This window comes from Chinchilla lanigera, unplaced genomic scaffold, assembly GCF_000276665.1.
Source record: "Chinchilla lanigera isolate Chin_1 unplaced genomic scaffold, ChiLan1.0 scaffold00039, whole genome shotgun sequence".
NCBI lineage: Eukaryota > Metazoa > Chordata > Mammalia > Rodentia > Chinchillidae > Chinchilla > Chinchilla lanigera.
Window position 1 is genome coordinate 9679116 of NW_004955440.1, and position 13869 is coordinate 9692984.

General features: G+C 37.8%; 1 protein-coding gene across 4 annotated transcripts in view; it reads left to right on the plus strand.

Annotated features, from left to right (window-relative positions):
• Window positions 1-13869, plus strand: part of Arhgap15 (Rho GTPase activating protein 15) — a 590914-nt gene that overhangs the window by 87943 nt on the left and 489102 nt on the right. For 2 of the 4 annotated variants that reach the window (XM_005390781.2, XM_005390780.2), the window contains 2 exons: window positions 250-311; window positions 9795-9882. In XM_005390781.2, the coding sequence (XP_005390838.1) occupies window positions 250-311; window positions 9795-9882 (150 nt within the window). Of the gene's footprint in view, window positions 1-249; window positions 312-1325; window positions 2000-9794; window positions 9883-13869 lie in introns of those variants that run through there. The other 2 variants (XM_013517487.1, XM_013517486.1) reach the window with 2 other exon arrangements.

The window sequence follows — 13869 nt, forward strand, 5'->3', positions numbered from 1 at the left end:
ATGAGTAAAAGTGTATCCCTGCTTAAAAAATCATTTACATTTCTCTTCATAAGCTCTCTTTTTGGTACTTAATAGTTTGTAAACACTGTGATCTTGCCAGCACTTCTCATAAGCTATATGTGTGTTATTAATAAACTTCTCTGACTAGAAACTTCTATCACTGCAATGACTGTTGGAAAGCACAGGTTCACAAAAACTAAAAATGCATAGGAGGCTGTCACAGCTTTAACATATGCATTCTTCTTGCAGATGGTTGAAAAAGAAGGTTATCTTCAAAAAGCTAAAATTGCAGATGGAGGAAAGAAACTAAGGTAAGAAAAGTTCTTTGACTCACCACTATGCAGCTCTACTAGTTTCCCACATCCTCAAATTATGTCACTGCCATTGCTTGGGAAGGAAGATGCTGAGGTGCCAGGCTAGAAATAGCCACCTCTGTTATGACTATGTTAAATATTATTTTAATATAATTATAATTGTCAAAGAAAGGTACAACATTGTCTGTTGTACCACAGGGTATGTAAATGAAGTGCTTCCTGTCTTCCTGGGACTTGAAATCTTTTAAAAATAATGTTAGGGATTGGGCAAAAGATCTTGATTTCTGAAATTAACAGATCAGGTGACAAATGGACTCATTTACAAAATAAAATATCTCAGTACAATATATCGAGAGAAAAATTTTTGCTTTGTAGATGATTTGCACTGTACTTGTAGCTCCAAATGAAAATTATTTGACATAAGTAAAAGAAAATGAAAACCACAACGACAGAGTAGATGAGAGAAATTTAAAAAGTGAGTAAGGACCCCTCGAGTAACATAAAAACAGCAGAAACCACTGAGGGAAAGATAAAGATTGATAAGAGAGGCAGGATATTAGTTACATGCATTAAATATTATTTAAAAAGTCACCTCCATTTGAGAAGCTTTGCTATTTCTCCTTTCTGTCCTACTCGGTATTTAGCACTGTGGAAGGTGAAGCCAAAATAGAAAGGGGTGTAAAAAGTGCTGACACTGGGAGATAGTGCTTTTGCTCATGCGTGTGTTACTAACAGTTAAAACTACATAGAATAAATGCACTCACTAACTACACAACTGGACGTCTGTTGATTGCATAATACAGTTAATCATAAGAATGTCACTCTGGCCAGGGATATAACTCAGCGGCACAAGCACCTGCTTAGCAAGCACAAGGTCGTGAGTTCAATTCTTGGTACAAAAAAAACTCACACACACACACACACACACACACACACTCATTCCAAGAAAAAAAAAAAAAAAAAAAAAAAAAAAAAAAAAAAAAAAAAAGACACTCGGGCCAACACTACAGAATAAACTGCTTTTATTTGATAGCTATAGTAGATTATGTACGTATTTATTTAAAAGAAGTAAAATCGGGGAAGTGTTCAATAATTCTACTACCTAAAATAGCAGTGTGAATATTAAAACAACAAGCTTCATTTTTCTGCCGGTGTTGTGTCTTGTCCTGAGATATCAGACAAGGCCTTGAATCCTCTCCCAGGCTATACTTTGTCAATGACCCCACAGGCACCCTTCCCAGAAGGCGAGGCGAGAGATGCACAGGAAACGCAAGGCCCCATGGGAGACTGAGCTAGGCGCTGTCACCATGGAGAACTGACTTAGTGAATCAGGCTCTTAAAGGGCAAAGCAGGGAGTCGCTGGCTTGGACTAACCCAGCTGGAGTGCCCTCCTTTCCTCATGCTTCATTCCAGCCTATCACACTCAGGAAGAAACGTGGAGGGTGGGGCAATACCTCTCCTGAGGTGAATAAGTCAAGACCTCTTTTTACCTTCACCACCATGTGTGTCGGTCCCCAAGGACTCCTACTCTAACCCTTTCTCTGCAGCTTGGTAGGAGGGAGAAGGCAAAGCACTGACCAGTCCTAACTCCATCCTCCTCATGCAAGGAAGGGAAGCAAGTCTGAGAACACAAGATGAAGCCCTGCTGTGGTAGCTCTCTACAACATTCTTTCTGTAATCCATTTGTAAGTCAGCCTTGCAAAACTTTCTCCTAGAAGTTTGTGTTGCTGGGGATGTAGCTCAGGATCACAGCGCCTGTGTGGCAAGGGTGAGGCCCTCAGGTTTTTCCTGGCACCAAAAAAATAAATAAATAAAAATAAAAAATAGTTGTGTCAAGAGGAATCAGAGGTGCAGAATAAGTCCCCTCCAGTCTGTACCTCTCATGAGTACATTTGTAGGCAGTCTTCAGTGTATTTCCCTCTCTGCATTCCTTGAAGTTACGCAGCAAAGTAATCAGTTTATATACAATTTCTGCATTGCAGTTTAATCATGTAAACATTAATCTGTACTGTTTGACTGTTATTTCAATCACTTTGCATACCCTAATGCATTCTTTTAGCTCTTTTTCACGTTGATGTCAATTTTAGTTTTTTTGTTTTAAAAATCTCAGGTACATGGAGTTGAGTTGATTATACACTTCAGTTTACACCCTGTGTTTTCATCATTTGGGGCAAGGTGCCCAGTTGGTTTATTTCATTCTCAGTCTCCAATCCTCACTACAACCCCATGTACACTTACGTGCTGGCTGTTCAGCAAATCCACCTTCCATATAAGTATCTGGCTAGGTGCATGAGGAAAAGAAGCAGTGTGTAATCCTGGGTAACTGGATCTATTCTATGTGGAAAAATTACTTCTTTATTGTAAACTTCAATATGTTTTTATTACTGTCATCACTATTAGAGCTTGGGCACCTATAGTGCTATATTTGAAACTAATTCATTTCTCTTGATTGGTGCCTGCTTGCCATTGCGTGTGAGTTTCAAATGTTACTTAACCTTTCTTCCAGGCATGACCACTTGAATTGTTTCCAATTCCTTCTATACAAACAACAATGTAATAAGCGCACTTGGTGTGCTTTGAACCTGTTAGTAAATCTCTCAAGAATATGCATCCAGGAGTGCAGGGTGCTGGACATTTATACACCCATGGAGTGCTATTGCCAGACTCCGTGAATGAGGGCACTAGTGTACAGCTGTTTGCTCTGTGAAGCAGAAGACCCTTCTTCCCATTATCTATCAAAGCACACTATCATACCCTGTCAGTTTTGGCAGGTTCATGATCACTGACTGTTACTGAAATTCAGCTTTCAGTTGTATTTCATTGACGGGTATTGTAGTTGAGAGTACCTTTGTTTGAAGTCATCAAGAGTGTGTAATCTGAGAGCTGTCTGCTTGTCACAAGCTTTGAATACTTTTATTGAGTTTCTTGACATTATCTACCTATCTATCTATCTATTTACCTATCTATCTACATGGGGAGAGAGAAAACTTGTAGTATGCTCTAAATAGAGATAATTTGTCAGTTTTAGATATTGCAAATATTTTCTCTATATTTGTGGTAGGTTTGTGTTTGTGGTTTTATATAGACTGTACAAATTAAACATTGTATATATCAGCACACTATTTAATATCATACAGCATTCCACATGTTTAAATGCTAAGTCTGGATTATGTGGTCAAGTTATATGAACATTTTATGATGAATCTTATTATATATCAGCATTTTGGTTACCTACGTTGTCTTTATGGCTTTTTCACTAGCAACAAAATGGTTAGTTGAGTCATAGCCCAGAAAATCATGTAGTTTCATTCCACTGATAATTTGCTGATTATTACATAATCTGCCACAGTTACTATTCTTTGTATTTTTTGTATGAAATTTCTGTTGGTAGGATGTTCCCCATTTATTAAGAATATTTTTATCATTCTAATAAATTCTCATGAGCTAAGAAGCTGTATTGTGCTTAGCCTGTTTAGCAATGGTCTAATCCTTCCCTGATAGTATTTAAATAATACTAGAATTAGATTTAATTACTATTTCTTGCTATACAAATGGGGAAACTCAGTTACATGTGTTAACTTCTCCTTTTCCCCATACTATTGTGGGGATAATTGATAACATGAAATTTAGCTTTGTGCTATTTAAAACATGTTTGTTTTATGTATCTTGCTTTGTGAAGTAAAGAAGCAAAACCTGACCATTTGTCTCAAACCAAAAGTAGTTCCAACAGCTTCAATTGTTATTTAATAAATATTCTTTTTTAAATTTATATCAAATTTTCTAACAAATCCATTCTAGGTAATTTACATCTTGTATTATTTTGATATTTTCTTCTTCCCTCTCTCTATTTTCTTTATTTGTCCTTATCTCTCTTTCATATAGTTTCGCTTGTTTTTTCAAAAAATTGACTTATTCCAATATGAAAAGGAGAAGGTGACAGGAAATAGAACTTGTTGGCTACATCTTATATTCATAAAAGGCCCTAAATTTAGCTTTATTTCAAAATGAGGTTATACACATTTCCCCTGTGATACACTGACAGGCCTGAAAGCAGACTACATTCAGTGTTCAACTTTAATTTTTAATTATGAACATTGAAATTATGCCTCTGCTCTTCTGATGAAGCTAGGAATTTCTTCATTTGGGGAATTCTATCCGCACATCTGTAAGTAGCCATTGCCGCTCTGAAACTCTATGAAGCCTGAGTAAAAACTTACTTTCAATGCTTAAATTTACAAAAGGCATCTGAAGGCAAGGTTGTGCTATTTCAATGCCTTATGCCTGTCTCCCGGCGCCCACACTATTTCCTGAGCTGATATTCCTTTGTGGTTGTCTGCCTCTCAACATACTCGCTTCTCACTCTTCTATCCTGTCCAGAGGCCACAGAAATATTTGGAGATGAAAATATGGACAGACGGTGGGTCTGAAGGAAGTATAGTCAATGCTTCAATGGCTGTGTCTCCTGGTACCTGTGCTCCTAGGCACCTCTTTTATGTTAGGGAGAGAGTGTTCAAAACAATTGTTGCTCAGAATGGACGTCCTTTGGATTGTAGTACTACAGTGCTTTCCTCATGGAAACTTTTTTTTTTTTTTACTACTTTCTGCTCAGAATGTCAGTGAGTTCTGCCAGATTGAATCTGTCTTTCTTTATTTTCTTCCAACCCTGACAGAGATGTATGTTTTTACAGTGTCTTTTAAATTTTAGCAGAGTAAATTGTAAGAAGCTTAGAATAGGGAAGAGAAGAAATTAGATCCTAGACTTACCAGTCTGAGAACAAGTAAGAACTTGTAGTGTCTGAGGGATTTTTTCAGGAAGTCCAGTGTGGACGCTATAGTAAATAATCTCCACTCCCATAACCGCTGCAGAATCAGGTCAAATTCAGTGGCAGGTAAGAGCATCAGGTGGTCCAAAGAAGAGATTCTGACATGTACGAAGTCATTTGACTTATACTTTCCTCTGATGTTTTGTTTTATTGCTGTGAAGCATAGATTAGTATAAGATATAAAACTTTGATATTTTGGATAAGTAAATTTGTTAAAGCCAGAGCTCAAATTTACAGACTGTTATAATGGTGATGACTAATTTAAGGCGGTCTCCGTCATGCATTCCCCACATAAGCAGTTACAAAGTTGCTGTTACCTGCTGCCATCCGGTGTCCATTTTGTGGAATGTCAAGCCGGTGCTTGTGTGGAGGTTTTTGGTTTTGTTTTGGGAGTATTTTGTTTATTTGGAGTTTTGTTTATTTTTCTTCCCTTTCCAGCTTCACAACTCAGAATTTTCTTTAAGAAAGTTCTGTAAAGTATTCCACGTGGATACGATGCCCTAGCATTTGCATAGATTTTACATCGTTGCCCCTACATGAACTTTGATCTCTTTCTTTCACTGAAATTAGCATCATCACTCCCATAGAAGTGACATGTGTTGTGCCCAAAAATGAAATAGATCCCTGCATTTCCTGTCCCAGGATCTGTTTTCTGCACTGAATCACTAGCATCAGTCCTGCACCTGATTGACTGTATCTGTAAGTGGTGCCCTGGAACTGCCTCACTTATTCCTTGGACCTCTGACTTACTAAACTGGAGTATTTTCTGAGCCATGCATCTTGCTTAAGCCTTAAATCTACTCAATATTTCAATCTTATGGTCCTTGGAAGAAAAACAGAAGTCAGACACTGAATGCTATGGTGAAATGTGGAGGCATTAACTGATTCCCTCTGCTGGGTGGATTTACCTGCTGGCCGTCAGGTAGGGTGGAAGCCAGGACATGGGAGCTGTCAGTTCAACACTGCAGAACAGCCCGGGTCAAGCTGAGATGAGAATTCCTTGATGACGGTTCTCCCTCTCTGAACTTCTATTATGGTGTTTCATATAGACAAGATCAAAAAGACTGTGCTCCCTGCCCACCTGCTCAGGACAGCCAGGACCTTGGGATGAGCCTGGGTTTCAAGGCCCAGGAAACTTGGCCTGACTCTGTCTTTATGACCTGTGCAATTTGTATAGGATGGATCTCATTAGGCTTCTGTTTTCTCATTGGTAGCGTGGAGAAGTTACCCATCACTCTGAGTGTCTTACTGTCTTCTCTTATTTTCATTTATATTGTCAGCCCTCAGAGTGTTGTTTGGCAATCGTAAATGTTCAATAGGCTCTTATGAGCAGCTTAGTGGTTTAGTTACATGATCCACATAGCATACCAAGTGGTACGCCAGTTGCAGAGCGGGGCCCAGTCACCATGACAGTGCATAGTACCAGGCAATGTCTCAGAAGTCAGAAGACCTCTGCAGGAAGCTCTAGTATTAAGGTTAAGATAGGTGAAACTTTGTCAATCTAGTTAAAAGGAGTCTGAGAAAATAGTTAATGAGAGAGCCCAGATGTTGACTTCTTATCACAGGGTACATGCAAAACTTCTTAATTTGAGGATTTCAACCAAAACTATATTTAAAAGCTGACAGGGATGATACCTTTTGCTAAGATAGCACTACCTAATCTTTTGAAAAGACAGTATCAAGTAATAAATACATAATAGGCTTTGTTGTCGAAGAAACTGGTTTTAGCTTTAGATGTAAATTTTTGCTTTAAGTTTCCCTAAAATCTCTGAGCCTCATTTTTCATACTTTTAGTAAGTGGATATATTCTGACTGTTAACATTTTGTGTGAGTGTGTGAAGCAAAACCTTAGCTATATAATCAAATTTATATTCTTCAAAATAGTTTATTATTTTTACAAGAAAGTATTTTAGAAAAAGTATTATTTTGAGAGAATTTAAGGGAAAAGTTGAAAGAGAAGCATCTAAATTTTGTCAGCAGCATTTTCATTTTGATGTGAATAAAAGCACCCAAACTTGAGAGAAGCTTTTGCTCCCATTCGAATATGATAAAGACAATCTTAGTTGTTTATAAATTCAAGATGAAATAAGACTCTATTTAAAGTGGTCAAGAGGGTCAGATGACTAAGCTTCCGCGATCTGCAGTTCCACCCTCTTCAGCTGGCTCATCTGGTTTACCTAACAGGGACACAGTTCGCTGCAGTTGAAAGTCTTAAGACAGAACAATGAGATAATTGAATTTCATGCAGCTTCGGTTCTAACTAGTTCCAGTTCCAAGTTTAAGGAAGGGGAGAGTTTTGCCAGCAAGTTCTATAAAGGATCAACATCTGAAATAGATTCAAATCAGAACCATTTATCCAGGATTTTCTATAGATAGGAAGCAAATAAGGTATAGTGTCTCCTTGCCAGAAGATGAAAAATATCGTGGGAAATATGGCAAGCAGGTTAAATATGGATCTGGTATATGTGAGTGTGTTCCACCCTCCCTGACCACATGTGCTCAAAAGGAGGGTAGTGATAAAAGATACGCCGGGTAGACCAGCAGTCCTAATTACATCTAGTATTGTGACTTCACACTCACAAAAGCTATGCCTGTTTCTTTTCTTTCTTTTTTATCTTTTTATGGTTTTTTTTGCAAGTGTTGGGGTGGGTTGTTGAGAAGGTTTTGCATGTAATTCAGGCCAGACTTGAACCCACTGTGTGGCCAGGCTGGCCTCAAACTTGGAGCATTCCTCCTCCCTCAGCCTTCCCTGGGCTGGACTCCAGGTCTGCACCACCAGGCCAGACCAGCTGTACCTCTTTCAACGTTCAATGATTCCACTGGTTGCTACAAGGAAAAATGAGCACTAAGGCAGAGGAGAAATGTTTAAGTGATTCTCTTTCTTTTCTTTATCATTTGAATAATTTATTCTCCATTTGAAAACAAGGGGGTTGACTAACACAACATTTGTATTTGTATTTGACATTGTGTTTCCTATGTGTTTCTTTGTCCTCTTCTTTGTTTAACAAAATGTTGTATCAGTAAGAATGTGCAGGCTTGTAAGAGCAACCTAATTCTTTTTATAAATATTAACCCTACCAAATCAAAGCTTTCTTTTCACTTAAGATCCTCCTTTCTCAAAGGCAGGGGAAAAGAAATCACTTCAAGTTTGTGAGTTTTGACATTTTTGTTCGGTTTTCTGTTGACCTGAATAAAGTCTTTCGGTAAACTTTCCTTTTTTTTTTACCACTTTACTAAACTGCATTCAATTATTGTGAAAGGAATGTTAAATCGTAGCAAAATGCAACAATATGATATAATGGGTAGAAACCTAAGTATATTAACGCCGAGTGTAAAGAGTGGTCTTCAGGACTCTACAACACACACATTCTAAAAAGTAATCCATTGTCTCTGCAGGAAATTTGGTCAGTAGTTAGAAATACAAAAGGAAATCATTTAACTACCAGGTTTATCATTATTATTATAACCTGGCCTCTTTCTTCCAGTCCAAATTACTGATCCAGTAAATACATATCAAGTACCTCTACTTCTCAAAGCACTGTGCTAAGGTACTAAGGAAACCTCTGTAAGGATGAAATGATCCTATCATTTTGGGCATTATTTTTTTTAATGGGGCATCTGAAGGTGAAATTTTAAAATATTTAAAAATTTAGGGGTTGAGGATTTAGCTCAGTTGCAAAGGTGCCTGCCTGGTAAGCGCAAGGTCATGAGTTCGATTCCTAGTACTGGAAGAAAAACAAAAACAAAACAAATAAACAAAAAAAATTACAATACATCATATGCAAGGAAGTCACACAAGGCACATTTGAGGAAGCAATATTTGGACTTCTGATGAATGGAGTTAATCGGGAAGGAGGGATGGATGAAGGTAAGTAAGTAGCACAGGATGGTGGTATAAATTACATATTGCATCATGGTCTGCACTAAAGTCTTCTCACATCAGTATTCTCTCTCTTGTGCCATAGTGTTCATTAGTGCATCATATGGATCGATTGTATGCAAACTACTCAAGCAGCTTCCTTCTCCATAATATAGGAGCAGAATAAACAAATAGTGATGAATTCCGTTTCTTACACCCTCATTAACCCTAGATATCATCATCCCTTTTAATCTTTGTCAATTTGATGGGCAAAGAGGGAAAAAGCATGTGACTGTTTTTATTTCCTTTTCTTTGACTTTTAGTGAGATTCAACACTGCAGAAATATTTTGAATTAAGCAATGATAGATGTGCTAGTTGTGTTTTCAGACTGAAATTCCTAAACTAATTCAAAGCGGAACAGAGGAAAAGGGCTCTGATTTCTACAAATTTTACTTTTCTACATGCAGCTCACTACAGTCTTTTTGTGGCAGGGAGGTACCCAGATACATAAAAATTGGATATTTAGGTATTGAAGAGAGTTTAGGAGGATCAAAAAAACATTAAGAAACTTTTATATAAATGTTACATTGTTAAAGATTCTGACCATCTTTATTATTATTTAAATTGCATACCACTTTTAGATTCTAATAAAGATGAGCTATTTAGGGTAACTCATTTGAAAAGATCTGTATTTATTTGAAATATCACTCAGACTGTATTTATAAATGTGGCCAAACTGTATTTATACATGATTTCTTCTAACAAAGATGTACGTTTTTTCTTTTCCTCTTCCTAAGGAAAAACTGGTCTACTTCCTGGATTGTTCTTTCTAACAAAAAAATTGAATTTTACAAAGAATCCAAACAACAGGCTCTGTCCAGTATGGTAAGTAGATCTCCATTTCTAATGTTACTTTTTTTCCCCAAAATATTGTTGAATTAGAACTTTAGTTTCATCAGAAATCTCACGAAAGCCTCCATGCTACAAACATCAGAAAGCAGATGGAGGCAACGACTCAATAAACTTTTAATCAGATGAAGGGAAAATAGAACTTAGTGTCTGTTTTATTAAGTGGTGCATTTGGAGGATAATCACAGAATGAGATGAATGGTGAGTAGCTATCTAGTAATGCGGAGGTAACACTTTAAATTAAGGTGCTATTTGTAAATGCTTTATTCTTATTTATGAAATAATCACTATATGCAGCTACTTGCTCAAATAATGTCTTATAAAGTATGTTATAAAATGCATTAGTAATAAATGCTTAACAGATGAGACCATAGGAAGCTGTTTTAAAGAATATTATAAGACGTAAATCGTGTTAAACCATGTCTGTGCATCTTTAATACATGAATTTAAGTTATCTAGCATGCTATAGCGCTTCACACATTAATAAATAACAATAAAGTGTTTATAAATGGCACCTTAACATAGAGGTTACCAATGAAGACACACTCTAAGTTAACAAAGTGATTTTTTATCTTAGTCTAACTGAGACATTCATGAAATCCAGCTAACCCTTTTGGAATATTTCTATGACTCTTTATTGCAACTAATGCAATTTGTGTATCCTGTCGTTATTGCAAAGTGAAATTTGTAGGGCCTCTTCACTGTACCTGGAAGAGGGCCTCACATTTGAGATTTGAGCATGAGAGTTCAGGGGAGCAGCTCAGAGCTGGGACTAGAGCAATTCAGGCTTACAAGCGGCGCCTGAAAAGAACTTCCCCAGGACTAGGAGACTATGGGCAAGTGCTGAATCTGACAGCATCCTGATAAGGAAGGACTGTGGGGAGGAACCAACCTGCCAGAGCCCCTTGGCCTGACAGCTGAGAGGAAAGGGGTCATCTCACAGGAGTTAACCACAATGAACTAATTTATACTTGCAAGTAATACAGTGATGAGGAGTTCTTTGCTTTCTAGCTACTAGTTATGTGTGCTACGTAATCCTCTTTAAATAGAAAACACAAAATGATTTGCTAAGAGATGTTTCTAAAGAAGATTTTAGTGAGAACAAAAGGTAGCATTTGGCTTGGGACTGATAATTGCAGTAGCATTTATCCCCAAGTGGCTTGCTGATTTTGGAGGCTCGGTGTGGTCCAATCTGTAAACTAATTACGAATAAATTAAAACTATATTTCAATCTTTTGTACTTTCAAACTGCCTTAGACATTTGTTTTAGGGTTTTCTTTTGTTTTCAATTTTTGGCTACAGTAAAGTTGAGATAATCTTTTTAAGAAAACGAAAATACCCCTAAGGGCCAGGCACAAAACAACTCCCATCCACTTGCGGAGCCTTTGTTTTCACTTTGAATGAGTTCTGAGGGGAAGTCAGGAAGGGAGGGAAGTCACTCGCCTTGCTGGGTTGGGCTGCTGCGAAGATGATCTCCATCCTGCTGAGTGAGAAGAATTCCACTGGTGCAGGGTTGACGTGAATGCGCTGGGATAATGGGAGAGATTAGATCCCACATTAAAGCATTTGGTTGACTTTTATTTTATTATTTTAATCTCTTCATGCCTGGAGATATAATTCTCAGCTGTTTAATTACAGACAGGTGAAAAGGAAACTTGCTTTTGGACTGTAGGCAAACCTTGCAACTCCGCTCCTAATTGTACGCCTTGAGTTCAACCTTCAGAATTGTTATAAGTTGACAATAGATTTGACTTGTAAAAGAAATTCATTATGATATTTTGGCAGTGCCTGTTTATTACTTCTGGCCCAATTTTCAATGCTCTTATGTTTTCTCCCAGGCACTCATTGTCTTCAAAGTGAATTCAGGGCAGGAACTAACTGTTTTGTGGTTACGGGGAGGAGAATTATAGATTCATGTTTGTACCGCATGAATTGTCTTGCTAGTCAATGTCTTGGATTCATTTCTGACTAAGTATTAAAAGCCTAGTGGGATAGCCTACATTTACCAATTCGAGTCTCAAAGAAATGATATGATGATTGCCAGGCCTTGATTAAAGATGCTGTGGTTTTATTTTAAAAGGGATTTATGTTCACATTTCTGAATTTCCCTGTACCCCCTTAGATGTGTCCTAGAGCTCCTTGTGTTTCTGGGAAGAAGCCTGTCCTTTCCTCCGAGGGGTCAGGGGAAGCTGCCTGAGTGATTGCAAAATGTACTTTAAAGAGCAAATAGTATTTTAACCCGTATAGAATCATCTTTGAATGTTAATGCACTGGTGAGACAAAGTAGGAAAGTAGCTGAGAGCTGGCTTTGAAGTTGGACCACAGGGGTTTAGTTCTATTTTGCCACTTAGTAGCTGGCAAAGTCACTCAGTTTCTTTGAGCTTCCCTTCCTCACCTGAAAGATGGAGGAAGTGATATCCGCCAACAGAATTAATGAGGAATGGAAATAGTCTAGCAAAATCAGAAAATGCTATAAAACAATTAATGATTATTATAAGTTTCAAAAATACATAAACCTATAATCCACATTGTAGAATGTAGTATAATTAAAAGACTATTCTATTACTTTGCCCTTGGGGTAATTAAGGCATTTACAGTAGTGAGATTTATTAATTATAGGAATATTGTCATTCACAGGGTTCATAAAGCAAAATATGAATCCATATTTCACCAGGACTCCATGGGCAGCATAAGATCCTATGTCCAGCACTGAGTAACCCTGCAGATGTAGCAATGCATCCATTTGGGTCTCTAGATGTAACCTTCCGCATGTTTGAACACATTTTCCAAGAGTTTGCGTCTGCTTCTGCTGGTTATTATTCTCACCACCTTATCTTTAATACAGCATGTCACAGAACATTGTACCTGATTCCACGTTCCATGTTTGGCCACCTTGCTTTCTCACTACCGTTCTTTGAGTACATATCTGTCTTCTTTACCTGAGGCTGTCACAACAGCCCTGGGGTCCTAAAAGCAGACATTTACTTTTGTCAGTTCTGGAGGGTAGCAAGTCAGAGGCACTGAGAAACCTGGTGTCTGGTGAAAATAAACTTTGTGGTGTGCATCTCGCTATTTCTTGTAACCTCACGCGGTAGACAGAAAAGAGCGCAAGCCCTCTGTCTCCCCATGTGAAGGCACTGTTCCCATGAATAAGGAATCCCCCTCATGATTCAACCACCTCCCCAAAACCTCACCTCCTATCATGACCTCAAGGCTGAAGATTCAACTTGTGAATTCTGAATTCAATGTGTGAATTCTGAACATGCAGTCCATAACAATATCCAAGCTACATGCATGCTACAGGCAAGGACCCTGCCCCTGAAGATAGGAGCGCAAATCAGCGCCCTGGTTTGTGTAGGTTAGTGACTCACAGGCTCTGGGTCCTCTGTGACCTATTAAAGGAAAAGGATGACAGGCTATTCTGTTGGTTTGTTTGTTTATTCTTCAGTGAGGACTTTAAAGAGTAACAAACCACCTACTATCGTTATCATTTTATAACAGAGAAGACATGATAAAACACCACAATCTGATCATCTAGAGAGAATCAAACCTCAAGAAAAGACACTTTGCCAAAAAAAAAAAAAAAACCCAACTATCCCCCTCTTAAATCTACACACATGCTCCCTAATTTGTTCAAATTACCTCAGACCAAAACAAGCTTGGTCCATGGTCTTGCAGATAGAAACTTGCTAGATGGAAGAAAAGGATATAGGTTGCATTCTCATAATTTCAAAAACTATATTCTGGTTTATAACTCCCTATAAATTTTAAAAGTCATTTTAAAATAATGCAGAATCAGTTTTTGGTCAATACAGAATACATTCTTTTTTTTCAGACAGCATTGTTCTTATGCTGCCCAGGCTGGTCTTGGACTCTTTCTTGGGTTTAAGAAATCTTTCTGTCTCAGCCAGTTGAAGAACTGGAAGCTCCAGCATGTGTCACCACATGGGGCTCCTTCTATGT